This window comes from Erythrolamprus reginae, chromosome 2 (assembly GCF_031021105.1).
Source record: "Erythrolamprus reginae isolate rEryReg1 chromosome 2, rEryReg1.hap1, whole genome shotgun sequence".
Taxonomy (NCBI): domain Eukaryota; kingdom Metazoa; phylum Chordata; class Lepidosauria; order Squamata; family Dipsadidae; genus Erythrolamprus; species Erythrolamprus reginae.
Window position 1 is genome coordinate 19,790,231 of NC_091951.1, and position 21,156 is coordinate 19,811,386.

Here is a 21,156-nt window from a genome sequence, read left to right on the forward strand (position 1 = left end):
ATACAGTATTAATCGCTCCAAACTTGACTGTAAAAAATACGACTTCAGTAACCGAATTGTCAAAGCGTGGAACTCTTTGTTGGACTCTGTAGTGTCATCCCCAAACACACAACACTTTACCTTTAGACTATCCACGATTGACCTCTCCAGATTCCTAAGAGGTCAGTAAGGGGTGTGCATAAGTGCACTAGACTAGAGTGCCTCCCGTCCCCTGTCCTATTGCTCTCCTATATGTCCTATACCATTCTTCTTTTCTATATTTATTCTGTTCTTTCACTGATATATTTTATTCCTATTTCTTCTCCTCTATTCTTTCTTAGATATATTTTACTATGAGTATATCCTCTATAACCTTCATTATATATTTACTATATGTATACCCAATATAACTGTGCAATGGACAAAATCAATAAATAAATAAATTCCAGAAAAAATATTTCCCACATAATAATTGCCCTAAGTGTTAGGGTTACTACTAGGCATCTCGGCACAATAGGATTTTTAAAATATATTTGCAGTATTCATTTACATCCCACCTTTATTTGTTTTATCAATTACTCAAGGCAGTGAAGATATCCCACACCCCTTCTTCTGCCTATTTTCCCCACAACAACCCTGTGAGGTGGGTGAGGCCGAGAGAGTGACTGGCCCCAGGTCACCCAGCAGGCCCCCATGGCCACGGAGAGAGTTGAATTCAGCCTCCAGCTTTAAATGTAAATGTTAAAAAAACAAAATCAATAAATATATATTTAAAAAAGAATAGAAGAGAATAGAAAAGAATATAGAATAGTGTTGTGAGCCACCCCGAGTCTTCAGAGAGGGGCGGCATACAAATCTAATAAAAAGTTAAAGTTAAAAGTTAATAGAGAATAGAATAGAATGTAGAGTAGAGTAGAGTAGAGTAGAATTCTTTATTGGCCAAGTGTGATTGGACACACAAGGAATTTGTCTTTGGTGCTTATGCTCTCAGTGTACATAAAAGAAAAAGTTGGGTGTCCAAAGTCTCTTCTCGAAAGCTTCCAGCGATGAAGCTCCCAAAAACTTCTGCAGACAAAGCGGATCCCTTGGTCGATCCTTTCCCCCTCCCCTTTCCCGCTGCCAGCTGCACTTTTCCCGAGGGCGCAAAAGCCGCGGCGCGCTCCGCTCTGCGCCCCAAGAGTTAAAGCCATAGAGCCGCGCCTGGCGGTGGGGAGGCGGCCTGAAAACCCTTTTCGGAAAGGGAGGCCGCAGACTCCGAGGCTCCTTCCTGCTTCTCCGCCCGCCTGCCCGCCCAGCAAGCCAGGCGCCCGGTCTTGGGGCGTCGCCAAGGTTGGGGAAGCCTTTCGCCGGCAGGCGCCCGGGAACCGGCCAGGTATGGAGCGCGCGATCCGGTCGCTTTCCCGGGATACAAGGGGGTGGGGGTGGCTGCCCGCGGGTCTCCGGAGACCGATCGATCGGTGGATCGAACGATCGGTCGATCGAAAACTGGGAGGCACCTGACAGTCACCGCTCTCCGGGTCCGATCGAAGCCTAGTCGAGCTATGGCCTGCCTAACCCGGCCTCAATTCATCCTCGGCCATTGTTTCCCTTCCGCCATAAAAACAACCACCACCACCATTGTCTGCCCGAGCCCATGGTGCACAGCGCAGGGCCTGATCTCCGGCTCGGTCCGGTCCAGAATCAGACCCACTGTGCCGGCCGGTCACGGCTGGGATCCACTTGATCTCTTCTCGGTTGGGATCCACTTGATCCCTTCTCGGCTGGGATCCACTCCAAGCTAGCCGGGGCAAAAAATATTGAGGACACCATTCACCTCCACATTAAAAACACGGTTGAAAATGAATCCGGCTGGCCCCGATGGACCAGTCCGATGTCCTTATGGTCGTGTGAAAGGGATGGTCGGCAGAGAGAGAGAGAAAGACGGGAGACTTTTTAGCGATAGAAACAATGAGTTGGAAGGGACCTTTCGAGGTCTTCTAGTCCAGCCCCCTGCTCAAGCAGGAGAACCTATTTTGTTGTGAATGCTCCAACACTGGAAGTTTTTAAGGGGATGTTGGATAACCAGTGGTGTAGGGTTTCTTGCCTAAGAAGGGGGTTGGACTAGAAGACCTCCAACCTCACCTACAAAAAGATATTGACAAAATTGAAGGGGTCCAAAGACGGGCTACAAGAATGGTGGAAGGTCTTAAGCATAAAACATATCAGGAAAGACTTAATGAACTCAATCTGTATAGTCTGGAGGACAGAAGGAAAAGGGGGACATGATCGAAACATTTAAATATGTTAAAGGGTTAAATAAGGTTCAGGAGGGAAGTGTTTTTAATAGGAAAGTGAACACAAGAACAAGGGGACACAATCTGAAGTTAGTTGGGGGAAAGATCAAAAGCAACATGAGAAAATATTATTTTACTGAAAGAGTAGTAGATCCTTGGAACAAACTTCCAGCAGACGTGGTTGGTAAATCCACAGTAACTGAATTTAAACATGCCTGGGATAAACATATATCCATCCTAAGATAAAAATACAGGAAATAGTATAAAGGCAGACTAAATGGATCATGAGGTCTTTTTCGGCCGTCAGTCTTCTATGTTTCTATGTCCCTTCCTCTCTTCTTGTTGTTGTTGTTTTATTCACAGTAATACACAGCAAGTGAGATTTTTTAATAGATATTTTTTTATTTGGAGTTTTGAAAAGTTTTACATACATACATAAAAACAATAAGCAATAAGATAAATACATATAACAAAATGAAAAAAAGAAAATAATAGAGAAAGAGAAAGAAAAACAATACAATAGCCAACATTGTTACCGGTAATTATTTATTGCTAATATTCGCTTCCTTGACATCAGTATATAATTGTAATTATTTATATCAATATACATTTGCTTATATCTAAATAAATCTATTCTCTTTTCTCTTGATATTGCAATTATACAACCTCCATTACAATCTTTTTATGAGATATCTCATTACAGTTTTGTAGTTTTTAAGTTTATAATTTTTTTTCTCTTTTCAAGCCATATGTACAGTTTCTCCCATATATATTTCTTTTCGTAATTCTAAGGTGAGCAAGTGAGATTTATATGCTGGATTTTTGAGTTTATAAATAGCATAAATAAATAAACAAATAAACATTTATCCCCCTGAATAAACATTCGCAGTCCATGCTTCTACAAGAGTGACCTTTTTAAAAAATTTGTGTCTTTCTTTTTAGTGCTTTGTGATCTCGACGACAAAATTTAGCACCCCAGATCTGAAGCGAAGGGATTTTTCTTCCCAGAAAAAATAAAATCTTGAGGATTAAAAAAAAAAAACCCAACCGTGAGAACTTTCCTCCCCCCACCTCTTGTATTTCAGTCATGTGACAACAATCCTTGAGCCGCCATTTTCTTCTCCATCCGCCACCTTGGATAGAACCCAATCCGATCAACCGCGGAACCCAACGATGCAAATGGAGGCCTCCGAATCGTCCGCAGACCTGAATCCAGCGTTAGACATGGACGGGGCAAGAGTAACGCCCAGTGTGGCCCCGATGGGCTCCGGCCAGCAGCATCTGAGGTGGAGGGGTCTTCCATACATTAAGCAGGAGCCGGAAGAGAGTTGTCTGTCGTCTCTGCACTGGGAAGCCCAATGGCAGGAGTTCCTGGGCAACATGCAGTCCCCTTGCTCAGGATGGGGGCCCAGGCCTCTGCCACCAGCTGCCGCATGGGGGGACAACAAGGTACCCCTGGCTTATCCGGCGTTGGCGGCCGCCAGCAGCCAGCTTTCCTCGAAAGGGATGTTTTCGCAACTGGTGCCACCAGGTTTTGTGGGAGCGATGCACCTCCCTGAGCAAGAAAGGCGGCAAGTGAAGGAGGAGGAAGTGGAGGCCCCCGACCCGGAGCCCCCCTGCCAGCGCTTCCGGCAGTTCCTCTACCAAGAAGCGGAGGGTCCCAGAGAGGTTTGCGGTCGTCTCCGGGACCTCTGCCACCTGTGGTTGAAGCCCGAGAGGCACTCCAAGGAGCAGATCCTGGAGATGGTGATCTTGGATCAGTTCCTGGGTGTCCTGCCCCAGCCGATGGAGTGTTGGGTCCGGGAATGCCACCCGCACACGTGTGCCCAGGCCGTGGCCCTAGCGGAGGACTTCCTGGTGAGGCACCCGGAGGAAGGGAAGCAAGAACAGAAGGTGAGAAAGCCTGAAGTCCCTACATAATAATAATAATAATAATAATAATAATAATTTATTATATTTGTATGCCGCCCCTCTCCGAAGACTACATCTCACTGCTCCGAGTCTTCGGAGAGGGGCGGCATACAAATCTAATAAATTATTATCATTATTATTATTATTATTATTATCTCAGAAGTCAGTCAGGCAGCACAGAGTCGGCCTTCTCCACAGATCCCGTCAGCCAGGCAATGTCATCTGGCGAGACCGAGGGGAAGGGCCTTCTCTGTGGCGACCCCGGCCCTCTGGAACGAACTCCCTCCGGAGAGTCACACCGCCCCCCCTCCGACCCTCTTGGCCTTCCGTAAGATTTTAAAAACTCATATTTGCCGACAGGCTTGGGGCTATTGAATTTTAACATCTAGCCCGGCCGACAACTAAATGTATAATGTCTGATAGGGTGAATGTGGTTGATTGGTTTTAAGAATCGGGGATTTTTAGAGTATATTTTAATGTTAGATTTCTTATGTGTTTTTGTATTTACCTTTGTTGTGAGCCGCCCTGAGTTTCAGAAGATGGGTGGCATAGAAATCAATCAATCAGTCAATCATAAATCAATCAATCAATTAATCAATTAATTTTGGGACCAGACTTCCAAATCTTTATAGAAGCTGTTAGCTACCCTTTGATTGGCTCAGACAGCTCCCGAGGGATCCAATGTCCTTTTGTGGTGCGACGAGGCACGATGGGTATTACAAGAGCAATTTTGGGTGAGCTTTTGAGAGCTACCACTATCCTGAAGGGACCCAATGGAAGGCAACATAGGATTTTGAAATTTGACTATGTTATTGTATCCTTTTAAAAACTCTTAATCTTAAACTAATTCTGATTTTAAGGTTGTTTCTATTGATTATATTTTACATGGCCCAGAGTTCTCTGAGAGAGATAGACAGTTAAGAAATAGGAAAAAGAAAGAAGAGATTTTAAAAAACATAAGAGAGAGGGGGGGAGGGAAGGAGGGAGGAAAAACAAAGAGAAAGGAGGAAGGAAGGAAGGAAGGAAGGAAGGAAGGAAGGAAGGAAGGAAAGAGAGAAAGAGAAAGAAAGAAAGAAGAAAAGAGAGGGGGGAAGGAAGGAAAAAGAAAGAGAGATAAAGAAAGAGAGAGAGAGAGAGTAAGGAAAGAAGGAGGGAGGAAAGAAAAATAGAAAGGGAAGGAAGGAAGGAATGAGAGGGAGGGAGGGAAGGAGGGAGGAAAAAAGGAAAGAGAAAGAAAGATGTAAAGGAAGAAAGAAGGAAAGAAAAAAAGAAGGAAGGACGGAAGGAAGAAAGAAAGAAAGAGGAAGGGAGGAGGGAAAGGACAGGATGGTATTATGGTGTTCCTAATCCTTCAACATCTCCCCATCTTGACTAATTCCAAATATTTGCTTATTTTTTAGAGCCCTGGGATGTTTCATGTGGTGACTGTGAATTTTCCTGACTCGGATCAAGCGTCATCTGAACGGCCCCTCAGCAGGGCGATCAAACAGGAGGTGACTGAGGAGGCCCTTTCTCAAGGTAAGCAGTTCTTATATGTCCAATTAGATCAGGGTTTCAACCTCGGCAACTTTAAGATTCTGTGGACTTTAACTCCCAGAATTCCCCAGCCAGACAACCATCTCTCTCCACAGAGATCAGTACTGCCCCCATTCCCTCTGTCTCCTGTAAATTTTTAAAGACCCACCTCTGTCGATGTTGTGGTTGGCTCTGGCCCAGCTCCTGCCCCAGGGAATGGGGAGGTGGATGCAGGGGAAACTTCAACAGGTCACAGGCCTGTGTTATTGCCGACAGAATCAGATCAGAGTTTAGTTTCCTCGGACGAAGAAGAAGGTGGGAGTGACTCGGCAGAGGAGGGCTTGGCACACAGCCCAGGCAGTCAATCTTCCTTATCTTCTATAGCTTCAGATGATGACATTTTGGGCCCACGCAAGCGCAGAATTATGCGTAGAAGAGACCAAGTAAGAACACATTATAGGAAATAAGGGAGGCCACCTGTGTTTGTGTGGGGCTCCAGTAATTAGGGCTGCTGCTATAAATAGCAGCATGTGGGTTTGGCCATTGTGGAAGAGCATCTGTTGCAGTTTCGTCAGGAATCTTGTGTGCTGGACTTTGTTGCTTTTTCACGCCTTTGAAACCAAACCAAAGCAGAGCAGCGTGTGTGTGTGTCTCCCTTTGTCGGAAGAAGAAGGGGTGTGAAGTTTCTCCACAGCTGCTGGCTAAGTACTTAATGACTGCTTAAGGGAAATTGTACAGACTACCCGGTTGTTTTGGGAAGAGTGCTCTTTGCAATACAAAAAGAGTGCTTAGTTTATTTTGACTTTTGTGATAAAGAACATTGTTTTGAATTTTCAAACGTGTGTGTGTGTGTCTGAAATTTGTATCCTTGAATTTTCGGGAGGCTCCTATCAGAGAACAGCCGGCAGGCTTGGGCCATTGAAATTTTAATATCTTCCCCCGCCCAGTGAATGAATGTAGGATGCATGATGTATGAACCTGTTCTTTAACTTTTAATTATTGGGGATTTTTTTAGACTGCAATGTTATTTAGATTTCTACCATGGATATATTATATTTGTTGTAAGCCGCACTGAGTCTGTTGTGTTCACCCATTTTGAGACTGTCAGAAATCACTACCCCTAAATCCTTCTCTTCTGAAGTTTTTTGCTAATACAGAACTGCCAGTCCAATACAGTGATACCTCGTCTTACAAACCCCTCGTCATATAAACTTTTCGAGATACAAACCCAGGGTTTAAGATTTTTTTTGCCTCTTCTTACAAACTATTTTCACCTTACAAACCCACTGCCGCTGCTGGGATGCCCCGCCTCCGGACTTCCATTGCCAGCGAAGCGCCCGGTTTTGCGCTGCTGGGATTCCCCTGAGGCTCCTGTCCATGGAAAACACAGAGATCCGGAGGTGAGATTTCGAGGACTTCGGTGTTTTTGTGATGCTGCGGTTTCACTGATGCTCCCTTCACTGGGAAACCCCACCTCCGGACTTCCGTTGCCAGCGAAGCGCTAGTTTTTGCAATGCTGGGATTCCCCTGCTGGGATTGCCCTGCAGCATCGCAAAAACACAGAAGTCCGGAGGTGGGGTTTCCCACGGAGGGGAGCCTCAGGGGAATCCCAGCAGTGCAAAAACGGGCGCTTCGGCTGGCAAAAGGGATGACTTTTGGGCTTGCACGCATTAATCGCTTTTCCATTGATTCCTATGGGAATCATTGTTTCGTCTTACAAACTTTTCACCTTAAGAACCTCGTCCCGGAACCAATTAAGTTTGTAAGACAAGGTATCACTGTACTCAGATTGAGGATTCCTTTTCCCCGAGTCCGCGGAGAGGGGCGGCATACAAATCTAAATAATAAATAAATAAAATAAATAAATAAATAAAATAAATAAATAAGTGCATTATTTCTTCTGTTGAGAATGAAATTTATTGTTTTCTCTTTATTCCGACAGATGATGGGCCGGTGGGTGAAATCCACAAAGCCAACGAGTGGAACAACCCCCTGGGAATGGAGCCCCGTAGCTCATCATCCACGGAAAGGCAGGACGGGGCAGGCAGATTCGGAGAGACAGGGGAACCCCGGAAGAGTTCTCAAAGCCCACCAGAGAACGGCCCCAGAGGAACGGACGTAAACACACCCGGAGCCAAACAGTCCTTATGTTCAAACTGTGGGGGGAATTTTAACCCTGTCTCCGGTCTGCTCAGCCCCTACAAATGTTCCGTGTGCGACAAGAGCTTCGGCGAGGTGGCCAAACTCATCGCTCACGAGCGGCTGCACACCGGAGACTGGCCCTACAAGTGCTCCTTCTGCGGGAAGAGCTTCAACCGCAACTCCGACGTCTCTCGGCACGAGCGGATCCACACGGGGGAGAAGCCCTACAAGTGCACCACTTGCGACAAGTGCTTCAGCCAGCGGTCCAAGCTGATCGTGCACGAGCGGTTCCACACGGGGGTCAAGCCCCACACCTGCTCCTACTGCGGGAGGAGCTTCCACCAGAGGTCGGACCTGGTGAAGCACGTGCGGATCCACACAGGGGAGAAGCCCTACAAGTGCTCGGATTGCGGAGGGAGCTTCCACCGGAGTTCGGACCTGGTGAAACACAAGTGGATCCACACCGGGGAGAGGCCGTACAAATGTTCCACCTGCGAGAAGAGCTTCCGGCAACGCTCGGCCCTCCTGTACCACGAGAGGACCCACACGGGGGAGAAGCCGTACATCTGCTCGGCCTGCGGGAAAGGCTTCAGCTGCAAAGCCCACCTGGTGCTCCACAAAAGGACCCACACGGGGGAGAAACCCTACAAGTGCAACTACTGTGGGAAAAGCTTCACTACCAGTTCGTACTTTGTGAAGCACCAGAGAATGCATTTAGGGCAGCAGCCTCTGCCGGTTGTGTGAAAGTTAAAAGGAATATTCCGAGGTTTTCCCTTTCCGTATATCTCAAACCTATCCCCGCGTGTAGAAAAAAAAATCAGCAGGTCGTCCATCATTCCTGACGGCTCAGCTTTCTGTTGGCGGGGATTTGTAAAACAAGCAGGAGACTTGCAGCCTTAATAAGCTGCAGGGTGGGGAGAATCTCGATCGGTCGCAGCTGCAAGGGGTTGAATCTGTACAATTCGGTTTGGGCGGAAAGAAACATTTGAATTTTGTGTGGGGGGAAAAATGATGCTGAAAAAGGATTGCCTCCAGAAATTGTAAAAATGCTGTAACACTGGAAGTTTTTTTAGAAGAGATTGGACAACCATTTGTCTGAAATGGTACAGGATTTCCTGCTTGAGCAGGGGGTTGGACTAGAGGACCTCTAGGGTCCCTTCCAACTCTTTATTCTATTCTATTCATTCTCCTATTCCAGGGGTAGGCGAAGTTGGCTCTTCTATGACATGTGGACTTCAGTTCCCAGAATTCCTGGGGTAGCATGATTGGCTCAGGAATTCTGGGAGTTGCCAAGTCACAGAAGAGGCCTACCCCTATCCTATTCTATTCTATTTTATTCTATCCTATCCCCATTCTATTTCTATTCTATTCCACTCCATTCCATTCCTTATTCTATTCTATTCTAATTCTATTCATTCTCCTATTCCAGGGGTAAGCGAAGTTGGCTCTTCTATGACATGTGGACTTCAATTCCCAGAATTCCCGAGTTAGCATGATTGGCTCAGGAATTCTGGGAGTTTCCAAGTCACAGAAGAGGCAAATCTGCCTACCCCTGTTCTATTCTACTCTACTCTACCCTACCCTACTCTACTCTATCCTATTCCCATTTCCATTCCATTCTATTCATTCTCCTATTCTATTTCTATTCTATTCCATTCCTTATTCTATTTTATTCTTATTCTACTCTATTCTATTCATTCTCCTATTCCAGGAGTAAAAAAGTTGGCTCTTCTATGACATGTGGACTTCAATTCCCAGAATTCCTGAGTTAGCATGATTGGCTCAGGAATTCTGAGAGTTGACTTCCACAAGTCATAGAAGAGCCAATTTTGCCTACTCCTGTCCTATTCTCCTCTCCTCTCTTCTATTCCTATTCCATTCCATTCCTTCTTCTTTCTTCTCTTTTCTTCTCTTCTCTTTCTCCCCCTCCTCCTTTCCTATTCTACTCTATTCTATTTTCTGTTCTGTTCTCATTTCTATTTCTTCTATTTCTATTCCAAAGAAGGGCCTGTAATGGCTTGCCTCATTGAATTTTTGTTATAAAATGTATAGGTGAGAAGAGCAGTTAGGGAGAAACACGTATCCATTTCCTCTGAAATTAAGAAAATTCAGGGGCGGTTTCCTTGAGTGACAGGACACCTGATCTGCTTGGAAGGGAGCCGAATGCAGGCCTCCGCTTCTCCATTTTAAAAGATTTGAGTAGCAAGGTTAGGAAAAGGCCCTTGCAATGAGTTCTCGTTGCTGAGCTTGTAGGCACCCTTGTCCCTCCTATATTTAGCTAATATATTCTAATTAAAACTGATAATAAATGGAAAACTGACTTTGAAGTAGGCACTGGCCTAAGGGACAAAGGCCCCTTAGCCTTTCTTGGAAAATAGAAACGATAGATAGCTGCTTGAGTGGAAATAGGTCCAGATAGCCAGAACAGAACCCTGCATTGGCAGAAAGTGGGGTGGGGTTTGTTAATTGAGGAACTCGGGGTGAGCTCGGATTATAAAACTCAAAATATACACCCACCACCACCAGGGTGGGTTCCAACTCACCTCGTTGCCGTTTCACTTCCTCCCGTGCTGCGTGGGGGCACTTCATCACATGTGAAAAAAACCCCTGGGAGGATAAAAGCCCCCACCCCACAAAAAATGGCGATGCATTTGCAACAGCCGGAAACTTGGTTGTGCAGAAGAAAAAAAAATTTTTTTAAAAAAAAAATGCAAAAAAAAATGCAAAAAAAGATGGTGGCGCCCACAGATCAGCATCGACCAATACGTGTTCGGTGACATCATTGTCGCTGATGTCATAAAGCCGCGTCCTGTGTTCCTAAGAATTGTTCAAAATTATTTGTCAGTTAGCTACAATTTTGAAATCTCTGTGGAAAGAATCCCCAAAAGAAAATGTATCCAAAACATTTCCTTTTTTACTGTTGTGAGCCGCCCCGAGTCTTCGGAGAGGGGCGGCATACAAATCTAATAAATAATAAATAATAATAATACTCTAGCCCCCGTCCCTCTTCCCAGTCATAAACAACTAGTGAAAAAAAAAGGAAAATTCAGATTTTTTTAGACTTGACTGTTAAAAAATCCATACTTTATCAATATGCTTTTGCAGGTTGTTCTCAATTTACAAACAGCCTGTTTAGTGACCGATTTGAATTTACATCAGCGCTGGGGGGGAAATGACTTGTAACTATCGTACACATGAACGTAATGGCTTCCTCATGATCATGAGATCGAAATTTCGACATTCATTTGGACATGAATGCTGCAACCGTCATCAATGTTAAAAAGACTCAGAAGTCACTTTTTCCAATCCCGTTGTAACTTCGGTCATTAAACGAATGGTTGTAAGTCGAGGACTATGTGTATTTCAGCTGGCTTTGCTCTCTTCAGCTGAGGCAAAAGGAAGAAGAATATTTATGTCTTTGTGAGATGAAGCTGATTCTTGAAGAAGTGGCAGCTTTCCTGCCCCAAATTGGACACATGGGCCTTTGGGGAACAAGCCACAGAATAGAAATTTGTCATAAATTATATGGCGGCCATATTCTCCAAAGCACCTGAGGAAAGACAAAAAACAATGGGTGGAAACTAATCAAAGAGACAAGCAACCTGGAATTAAGGAGAGGTTTTCTGACAGAACAATTAAACAGCGGGAGGACTTGCCTCCAGAAGTTGTGAACGCTCTAACACTTGAAGTTTTAAAGAAGACATTGGACAACCATTTGTTTGAAATACTGTAGGGTTTCCTGCCTAAACAGGATTGGACGAGAAGACTTCCAAGGTCCCAATTCTATTATTCTAGTCTACATAAATTATATAGCTTAATAGTCAAGAACATATTTTGCTTGGATAAATTTGCAGCGTTCACTTAATGGTGTTTGGGGGGAACAGCCAGAAAATTATTTCTGGACATATGGGGGCCTCATTTTAACCATTAACGACTTAAGACTTCTATTTCTGGTTCCAGTTAGGGCCATCAGCTGAGTATGGAAATAGCCCACTCTTGGTCTCAACCTCTTGAGATGTATTCTTCAGAGTCCAAATTTTTAAGGCAGCTCAGAATCATCTCGTAGGAGAGCTAGGCGGCAAAAAACCATAATGAATAAAATAAAAGCACATGGATTCCTCCCCAGAAGGCCTGTGTTTCTACAATTTTGGCCTTTTGGGAGAAAATGGCCGAATTAGCCAATAACTGGGATTTCCTGGACTTTATACCAGGTCAGGGAGAAGACCTGGATATCCTATGAAAGTAGCATTTGTCTGTGGTTCTGCATACGAACTGCACACGGCACTGTTTACTCTCTCAAATGCCTTTTCTTTGCTGACATGTCTTAATATTTGAGATCGGAGGAGATGGGTGCATTATATGGAAGGAATCTGTATGTGTCTGTTGTTTTGCAAAAAAAAAATTAGCATGAGTATCTTTGAATATTTATTTATCCCTGCGGTTGGGATGTTACCTTTGTCACGCCTGTAATATAAACGGCTTCCTTCTCAAGGCCTCAGTGAAAAAAACTAGATGCACAGCTTGGGTTAATTTGAAGGGGGCCGCCGCCCAGAGTGCAGAAGGAGTGGGCGGCCTATAAATTAATTAAATTAACTTAAATTAAAATAACAAGTTGATTCGGGCACGTTGCGTCTCTTCGGGGGCAACTATGCAACTACGTGGCAGCTTGGCAGCAACACCTCATCCTCCGCCTAATCCTGCCAAGTAATTGTTTGCTTTACTCAATGGCCGTCTACAGAAATTACTAGTCCTCAAGAAAAGACGACAGACAGAGATATTGTTGCATTAGATTGAGGTCGGGAGGAAGAAGCGGCAGGAATATTTAGCTGCACAAATTATCCTTTCAAAAACTCTCCCCAAAAGTTGTTGGCATACAACTGGGGCACAACTGGAATATGGCCCAAGCTTTCAAGATGCTTTAAAGGGCAGTGCATGGCTACCTCTCTTAGATTTTCTGTATCCATCTTGGATCCTTTTTTTCCTGTGCTTTGCTTGTTTTTTGTTAAGTAAACCTTGCTTTGCCAATTTTTTAAATAAAATCTCTCCCCATGCCATTGTGAGGAACTCTAGAGCCAACATGAAGGATTTAAACCACCAAAGAAATGGACATCAACCTAATGTCCTTGTGTTTCACTCCTGTGCCTGAGATGTTCTATAGGCCGCAGCAATGAGGTGGAAACAAAGCCAGTGGAGTTTTCAGCCACACTGGTGCAACCTCCATCTTGTGTCCAAATTGTGTTGTCTTGTCTGCCTGGCTATATTATGGTTACAGCAGAAAAGCTGTCAAGGTTTGTTTCTAGAGGAAACTGGCTGGAGAAAGGTCAGATAGATCCAATTCAGATAGAAAAACACACACACACAACTCTTGCTGTCTTTCCCACTGTTTCTCCAAAAACAGTGAGTGTTTAATGGCTCAAGGGTGCATGTTTAGTGAAGCAATTGGACCTCGGGGGTTGCCAGAAAGAAGAAGGTGTCGAATTATTTTCCAAAGCACCTGAGGGTAGAACAAAAAGCAATGGGTGGAAACTAAACGAGGAGAGAAGCAAGTTTGAACTAAGGAGAAATTTCCTGACAGGTAGAACAATTAATCTGCGGAACAGCTTGCCTCCAGAAGTTGTGAATGCTCCAACACTGGAAGTTTTCAAGAAGATGTTGGATAACCATTTGTCTGAAGTGGTGTAGGGTTTCCTGCCTAAGCAGGGGGATGGACTAGAAGACCTCCAAGGTCCCTTTCAACTTTATATTATTTTTTATTATTATTATAATTATTATGATGTCAATATAACACAGCAAACGAGATCGCTATGCTGGATTTCGTATTTCATCACCAGTCGGGCGCTTCCCACCTAGGACTGTGTGATGTAGTGGTGAATTATGTTTGCCGATTCTAGTAAAGCGGCCTTTTGCTATTGACAGATGGAGATTTTGTCAATTCCAATGATTTTCAAATGTCCGCTGAGATCCTTTGGCACTGTGCCCAGCGTGCCAAGTACCACTGGGACCACTTTCACTGGCTTATACTTATTATTATTATCATCATCATCATTATAATACAAGTAGGGACATGGCCACTTCAAGATCTCACCACAAGCTTTGAACCTTTAAAAAGCAGGGGCTCTTTTCATGTTGGGAGGGAGAGTTAGGAAACGCATGCACCCCCTTACCTGAAGTTTTCTGATTTCCACTCACCCTCAATCTGCCTGAATAATTGAGGTTGGCGCTAGCTTGCAATATTAATGTTGATGATTATGCTCTTGTATGCCGCTTGTATATATTGCCTGTAACGCTGTATTCTTCAAATAAATTTTTGTTGTTGGTGGTTTAGAAGCTCAGCCACAAATCTCGTTCTCTGAGGGGCAGCCCCTCACTGCCCCTCACCCGTTTACCAGTAATCGCTTGGGTTAAAATATTTCAAACATAAGTGTCAAGCCAGTGCAGATGTTGGTGAGAAATTAACAGCTTGCTACATTATCTAAAGCAGTGTTTCCCAACCTTGGCAACGTGAAGATATCTGGACTTCAACTCCCAGAATTCCCCAGCCGGCATTTGCTGGCTGGGGAATTCTGGGAGTTGAAGTCCAAATATCTTCAAGTTGCCAAGGTTGGGAAACACTGATCTAAAGAATGCCTGATGTTTATGGGAACTTGGGAGGGGTGATTTTCATGACGGAACAGATGCAGCCACAAAGCATTCTTTTGAGTGGTTCAAGGACATCCTATGCCCATCCACCTGGGCGGAAGCGGAGGAAGGACAATCTGAGAGGCAACTTGACAAGTTTGTGGGTTGAGGGAACAAGGGATATGAACTGGGTGGGAATCTCAGATTCAGCTCTCCCAGTGTGGGTGCCAGGATGTCTCCGGAAATAATGGGAACTTTGAGGAGTACTTTGACTCGGACTCTGATTTAATTCGGATGTTGCCTGGAAAACAGTGAAGAGCTACCAAAATTTTTACTACCACACTGTGGGCGTGGCTTAAATGCTGTATAATCTGTAATTCACCCAGAGAGCATCCGGAGCTTGGCAGAAAAAGAGAACCAGGAAGGCAAATCCCTGTATTTCCATTCCACTATGGGTTGTCCTTGATTTATGACAACTGAACCGAAAATTTCTTTCTCTTGCTGAGAGAGACAGGTGTTCGGTGAGTTATGCTTCATTTTGTGACCTTTGATGCCACAGTTGTTAAGTGAATCCCCGGAAATTGTTATGTTAGTAATGCAGTTGTTAAGCGAATCTGGCTTCCCCATTGGGCCTTGGCCTGTCAGAAGGTCGCAAAAGGTGATCACATGACCTGCAAACATAAATACGTGTTGGTTGCCAAGTGCCTGAATTTTGTTCATGTGCCCATGGAACTGTGGCGACGGTCATAAGTGCAAAACACCCTTGAGTCACATTTTTCAGTGCTTTTCCTCCCCAGCCCTAACTAGGTGCTAATGATCTTCCCCACTTTTACCTTGCAGGTTCTTTCATTGCTACTCTGTAAAGAATGTTTTCCAAGCCCTAAGTCTCTGCAGGTTTTTTTTTCATTGCTTTACTTGCTCCGAATGCTCCAGCGACCAGTTAGGTCCCACAGAGTAGGCCTTCTCCAGGTCCCATCGACTAAACAATGTCGTCTGGCGGGACCCAGGGGAAGAGCCTTCTCTGTGGCGGCCCCGACCCTCATGAACCAGCTCCCCCTGGAGATTAGGATCGTCCCCACCCTCCCTGCCTTTCGTAAACTCCTTAAAACCCACCTCTGCCGTCAGGCATGGGGGAATTGAGACATCTCCCCCAGGCCTATATAGTTTATGTATGGTATGTTTGTGTGTATGATTTTTTAAAAAAATAATGGGTTTTTAGATATTTTTAAATATTAGATTTGTTATTGTACACTGTTTTTATTATTGCTGTGAGCCGCCCCGAGTCTATGGAAAGGGGCGGCATACAAATCTAATTATTAATAATAATAATAATAATAATAATAACCCTAACCAGGTGCTAATGATTTTCCCAGCTCTTACTGGCTTGCAAGCTCTTTCCTTGTTACTCTCTCTAAATAAAGTTTTTTTAAAGCCCTAACCAGGGGATAAAATAATACATTGAAGCTGACCAGACTAAGGATGAATATCTGGTAAGCAGGGTTTTTCCCCTATTTTCCTTCCCAAAAACAAAGGTGTGCTTTATACTCCGAAAAATATGGTGGTGGTGAACCTATGGCACGCGTGTCACAGGTGGCATGCAGAGTCGTATCTGAGGGTACGCGAGGCGTTACCTTATGTCAGTTCCAGCGCACACGTGTGTTTTGACCAGCTGGGTTTTTCTGGCCTTCTTTTCGGCCAGTTTTTGCCTTCCCCGGGGTTCAGGAAAGCCTCAGGGAGGGTGAAAAACCGCCCAACCAGACATTTGTTTCCTAATGTCTGGTTGGCGTCGTTGGCCATTTTTCACCCTCCCCAGGCTTCAGGTGGCTTTCCTGAACCCAGGGGAGAATGAAAAAGAGCCCAATGGGTCTACCGGAAGTCCGAAGGCTTTGGCACCTCAGCAAAAAAAGATTTGCCATCACTGGTATATGTGGTGGCTTGCTCAACACTAGTAATTGTGAGAGGGATCTTGGAGTCCTAGTGGACAACCATTTAAATATAGCAGTCTACAGGTATACGAGGGGTTGCCACAGAGAGGAGGGGATCACTTTATTCTCCAGGCACCAGGGGACCAGACGAGGAACAACGGCTGGAAGCTGACCAAGGAGAGATTCAACCTGGAAATAAGGAAGAACTTCCTGACGGTCAGAACGATCAACCAGTGGAACAACCTACCAGCGGACGTTGTGAACTCCAATACTCTGGACATTTTTAAGAGGAAATTGGAGTGCCATTTGGCTGGGATGCTATAGGGTTCCTGCTTGGGCAGGGGGTTGGACTTGATGACCCGCATGGTCCCTTCCAACTCTAACAATAGGTAGGTAGGTAGGTAGGTAGGTAGATAGATAGATAGATAGATAGATAGATAGATAGATAGATAGATAGATAGATAGATAAATATGAGCCAGCCGTGTGCAGCAGCTGCCGAAAAAGCCAATACAGTTCTAGGTTGTATCAACAGAGGGTCAGAATCAAGATCCCGCAAAGTGCTAATACCACTTTATAAGGCCTTGGTAAGGCCACACTTGGAATACCGCATCCAGCTTTGGTCACCAGGATGTAAAAAGAATGTTGAGACCAGTGAAGGGTTACAATTTTTTTTACTACCACACTGTGGGTGTGGCTTATTTTGTGGGTGTGGTTTGCCAGCCATGGGACCAGGTGGGAGTGGCTTGATGATCATGTGATTTGGGGGGTGGCTTAAAGGTCATGTGATTGGCTTAAAGGTGGCCAACTTGACATCACTCACGTCAAGGGCTTGGGTTAAAGTGCCTGGCCTCTCCTTGCCTCAAAGGGATACAATTTCCCTATCTACAGTATTTACTATTACTGAACATCTAAAATATACTATTTAATTCTATGTATATATGCCATATGCATACATACATATTAGACACAGGCACAGAAAAATATACATTATCTACTATGTAAACTATGTGTATGTACACACACACACGCACAGCTCTTCTAAAATTATACACATTCAACCTCATTTACTGTGACAGGAAAAACATACCCATTTTGTTACCAGTAATGTGTACCTGACTGTATCCGTAGAAGTCCATCACTGGTTGAGACTCTATAAAAAGTGCAGAGAAGAGCAATAAACATGATTCAGAGACTGGAGGCTAAAACATATGAAGAACATTGCTGGAATTGGGTATATGTGTACGGTATATCCCGTCGACTAAACAATGTCGTTTGGCGGGTCCCAGGGAAAGAGCCTTCTCTGTGGCGGACCCGACCCTCTGGAACCAGCTCCCCCCTGAGATTAGAACTGCCCCCACCCTCCTTGCCTTTCGTAAACTCCTTAAAACCCACCTCTGCCGTCAGGCATGGGGGAACTGAGATAACTTCCCCAGGCCTATATTGTTTATGTATGGTATGTTGTGTGCATGTTTTTTTAAATTATGGGTTTTTAGTTTTAATTATTAGATTTGTATTGTACAGTATATTGTTTTTCTATTGCTGCTGTGAGCCGCCCCGAGTCTACGGAGAGAAGCAGCATACAAGTTTAATAAATGAATGAATGAATGAATGAATGAATGAATGAATGAATGAGGGAAGGAAGGAATGAAGGAACGAATGAATGAATAAATAAATAAATAAATATGTCGCTGGATGTGTGCATATGTCGGGTAGGAAGGTGTGTTGGATACATTTGTCACCTTATTTGTAAAAATAATAAAAGCACGAGATGAAGAAATACATTTTACATAGAAACATAGAAGTCTGACGGCAGAAAAAGACCTCATGGTCCATCTAGTTTGCCCTTATACTATTTTCTGTATTTTATCTTAGGATGGATATATGTTTATCCCAGGCATGTTTAAATTCAGTTACTGTGGATTTATCTACCACGTCTGCTGGAAGTTTGTTCCAAGAATCTACTACTCTTTCAGTAAAATAATATTTTCTCACGTTGCTTTTGATCTTTCCCCTAACTAACTTCAGATTGTGTCCCCTTGTTCTTGTGTTCACTTTCCTATTAAAAACACTTCCCTCCTGGACCTTATTTAACCCTTTAACATATTTAAATGTTTCGATCATGTTCCCCCTTTTCCTTCTGTCCTCCAGACTATACAGATTGAGTTCATTAAGTCTTTCCTGATACATTTTATGCTTAAGACCTTCCACCATTCTTGTAGCCCGTTTTGGATCCATTCGATTTTGTCAATATCTTTTTGTAGGTGAGGTCTCCAGAACTGAACACAGTACAGTAGTCCCTCACCTATCGCTGGTGTTACGTTCCAGACCTGGCCGCGATAGGTGAAATCCGCGATGGGGAATTTATCGACTGATAGTACTTATTTAAGTATTTATTTTGTAATTGTTTGGTAAGTTTTCATTGTTTTAAGTGTTTATAAACCCTTCCCACACAGTATTTATTTTAGATACAGTATTTAAATACAGTATTTACAATTTTAGATATATATTTTTTTAGAAAACCTGCCGATCGAGTTCGACGGGCTGTTTAAATCTGCCGATCGACTTCCTCAGAAACCCGCGATGAAGTGAAGCCGCAGTAGGTGAAGCGCGGTATAGCGAGGGACTACTGTATTCCAAATGTGGTCTCACCAGCTCTCTATATAGCGGGATCATAATCTCCCATTTTAATAAAACATCCAACTTATAGCAGCAACCAGTATCTCCTAGTTCTTCAAAATGAGTCTTTTATCTTTTTTTTTTTTAGCTTTCCTAGAATGGAACCATGTTTTTTTACCCAGGGGTGAAATGCTCCCGGTTCACTTGTGCCTGTCAGTTGTCGGAAAGCCAGTCACAAACTGAGTGTGAGGCTCTGTCCATCTGCCCGGATGCCCCCATTTCAGTTCTTTTATCCTCTGGGCATGCGCAAAATGTTCTGGGCATGCACAGAGAGTAAAACATTTTCTCCCTTATTCATCCCAGCAACTGATTATGTCCCACAGTCAGCCTTCTCCAGGTCCCATCAGCCAGGCAGTGCCGTCTGGCGTGGCCTAGGGGAAGAGCCTTCTCTGTGGTGGCCCCGGGCCTCTGGAATCAACTCACCCCGGAGATTTGTACCACCCCCACCCTCCCAGGCTTTCACAAAGCCCTGAGAACACATCTGTGTCGACAGGCCCGGGGACACTAAGAACTTTTTTTTAAAAAATTATTTATTAGATTTGTATGCCGCCCCTCTCCGAAGACTTTTGATATCCCTGGCCTATAAATGAAGAATAATGCAGATGAATGTGGATGTCTGTTTAATAATAATAATAATAATAATAATAATAATAATAATAATAATAATAATAATAATAATAATTGTATGCTGCCCCTCTCTGAAGGCTCGGGGCGGCTCACAACAATAGTGAACAATATATGACAAATCCAATAATTAAAAACTCTGTCTAAAAACCCTTATCATTAAAAATAACCACACAACCCAATCATATCATACATAAATCTTATTAGCAAGGGGATACACCAGTTACCCCATGCCTGGCGACATAGGTGGGTTTTCAGAGACTTACGAAAGGCGAGGAGGGTGAGGACAGTTCTAATCTCTGGGGGAGTTGATTCCAGAGGGCCGGGGCCACCACAGAGAAGGCTCTTCCCCTGGGTCCCGCCAGACGACATTGTTTAGTCGACAGGACCCGGAGAAGGCCAACTCTGTGGGACCTCATCAGCTGCTGGGATTTGTGTGGCAGAAGACCCGAAGGTATTCTGGTCCGATGCCATGTAGGGCTTTATAAATGTGTAGGGGTTTTTAGAATTAATGTAAATTAGATTTTTTATCTTTTTAGTACAGTAATCCCTTGCTGGGGATGCGTTCCAAGACCACCCGTGAAAAATGAATTTCCGTGAAGTAGAGGAAAGATATTTTTTAATGTATTTAACGAGTATTTGGACTTTTAAAACCCACCCTTTGCATTAAACAGTCATTCTATAATGTTTCTCAGTTGGGCCTACATGGGATATCCTACCAGTTTCTTTAATAGAGTGCAGTAGTACTGTAGAAGAATTTTATGAATTTTTAATGGATTTAAAATTTTCAATGGATTTAATGGATTTAAGCCCCCTTTGAATAGAATAGAATAGAATAGAATTTTTATTGGCCAAGTGAATAAACCCATGAAGTAGCAAATCCGCAAAAGATGAACCGCGAAGTAGCGAGGGATTACTGTAATGAGTTTTTAGTACATTTAAATATTAGATTTCTTCTGTTGTATTCTTTGTTGTGAGCTGCCCTAAGTCCCAGGAGAAGGGCAGCATAGAAGTCTGATGAATAAGTAAGTTAAGTAAGTAAATAAAGAACCAAAATGGCGGCATCCAGGCAAGTGGGCGGAGCCTCACATTCTCTTCATGACCAGTTCTCTGACAGCTGACATGCACGAGCGAACCAGGGAGCATTTCACCCATTTTTACCATTTTGTATGCACCACTAAACATCTAAAATCCCAGCGGCAGCTGTGTGAACGCTAGACTCGGGTGTCCCACTAGCTGAATTTTAGCTTTACATTAAAACGTAAACCAATATCGGTGTATAAATTTACCACAAATCCAGTATAACCGCATTTGAATTCACACTCGGCTAGGTAGCCCTCAGCTTACAACTGCAACCGAGCCCAGAGACAATGCTGCCAAGTGAGGCAGTTGTATGAAGAACAGCCGGAGGTTATTATATTTTGTGCCTCTGTAAACTTTGAATGGCCACTAAATGAATTATGTACATCTTTTATGGCCAAACTGTATGAAT

At 43.9% G+C, this 21,156-nt stretch overlaps 1 protein-coding gene across 1 annotated transcript; it reads left to right on the forward strand.

Moving 5' to 3' along the window:
- The first annotated feature begins 1,223 nt into the window (after window positions 1–1,223).
- LOC139159821 (zinc finger protein 397-like) lies at window positions 1,224–14,147 on the forward strand. Its single transcript, XM_070737228.1, has 4 exons — window positions 1,224–1,351; window positions 3,195–4,145; window positions 5,564–5,681; window positions 7,621–14,147. The coding sequence occupies exons 2-4, from the start codon at window positions 3,426–3,428 to the stop codon at window positions 8,562–8,564; spliced, it is 1,782 nt and encodes a 593-aa protein (XP_070593329.1). The 5' UTR covers window positions 1,224–1,351; window positions 3,195–3,425; the 3' UTR covers window positions 8,565–14,147.
- The last annotated feature ends 7,009 nt before the right edge of the window (window positions 14,148–21,156 follow it).

Coding starts and splice junctions, on each gene's coding strand:
- LOC139159821 (XM_070737228.1), top strand. CDS start 3,426: ATGCAAATGGAGGCCTCCGAATCGTCCGCAGACCTGAATCCAGCGTTA. Junction 4,146..5,563: donor AAGGGAAGCAAGAACAGAAG/GTGAGAAAGCCT, acceptor CTTATTTTTTAG/AGCCCTGGGATGTTTCATGT. Junction 5,682..7,620: donor TGAGGAGGCCCTTTCTCAAG/GTAAGCAGTTCT, acceptor TTATTCCGACAG/ATGATGGGCCGGTGGGTGAA.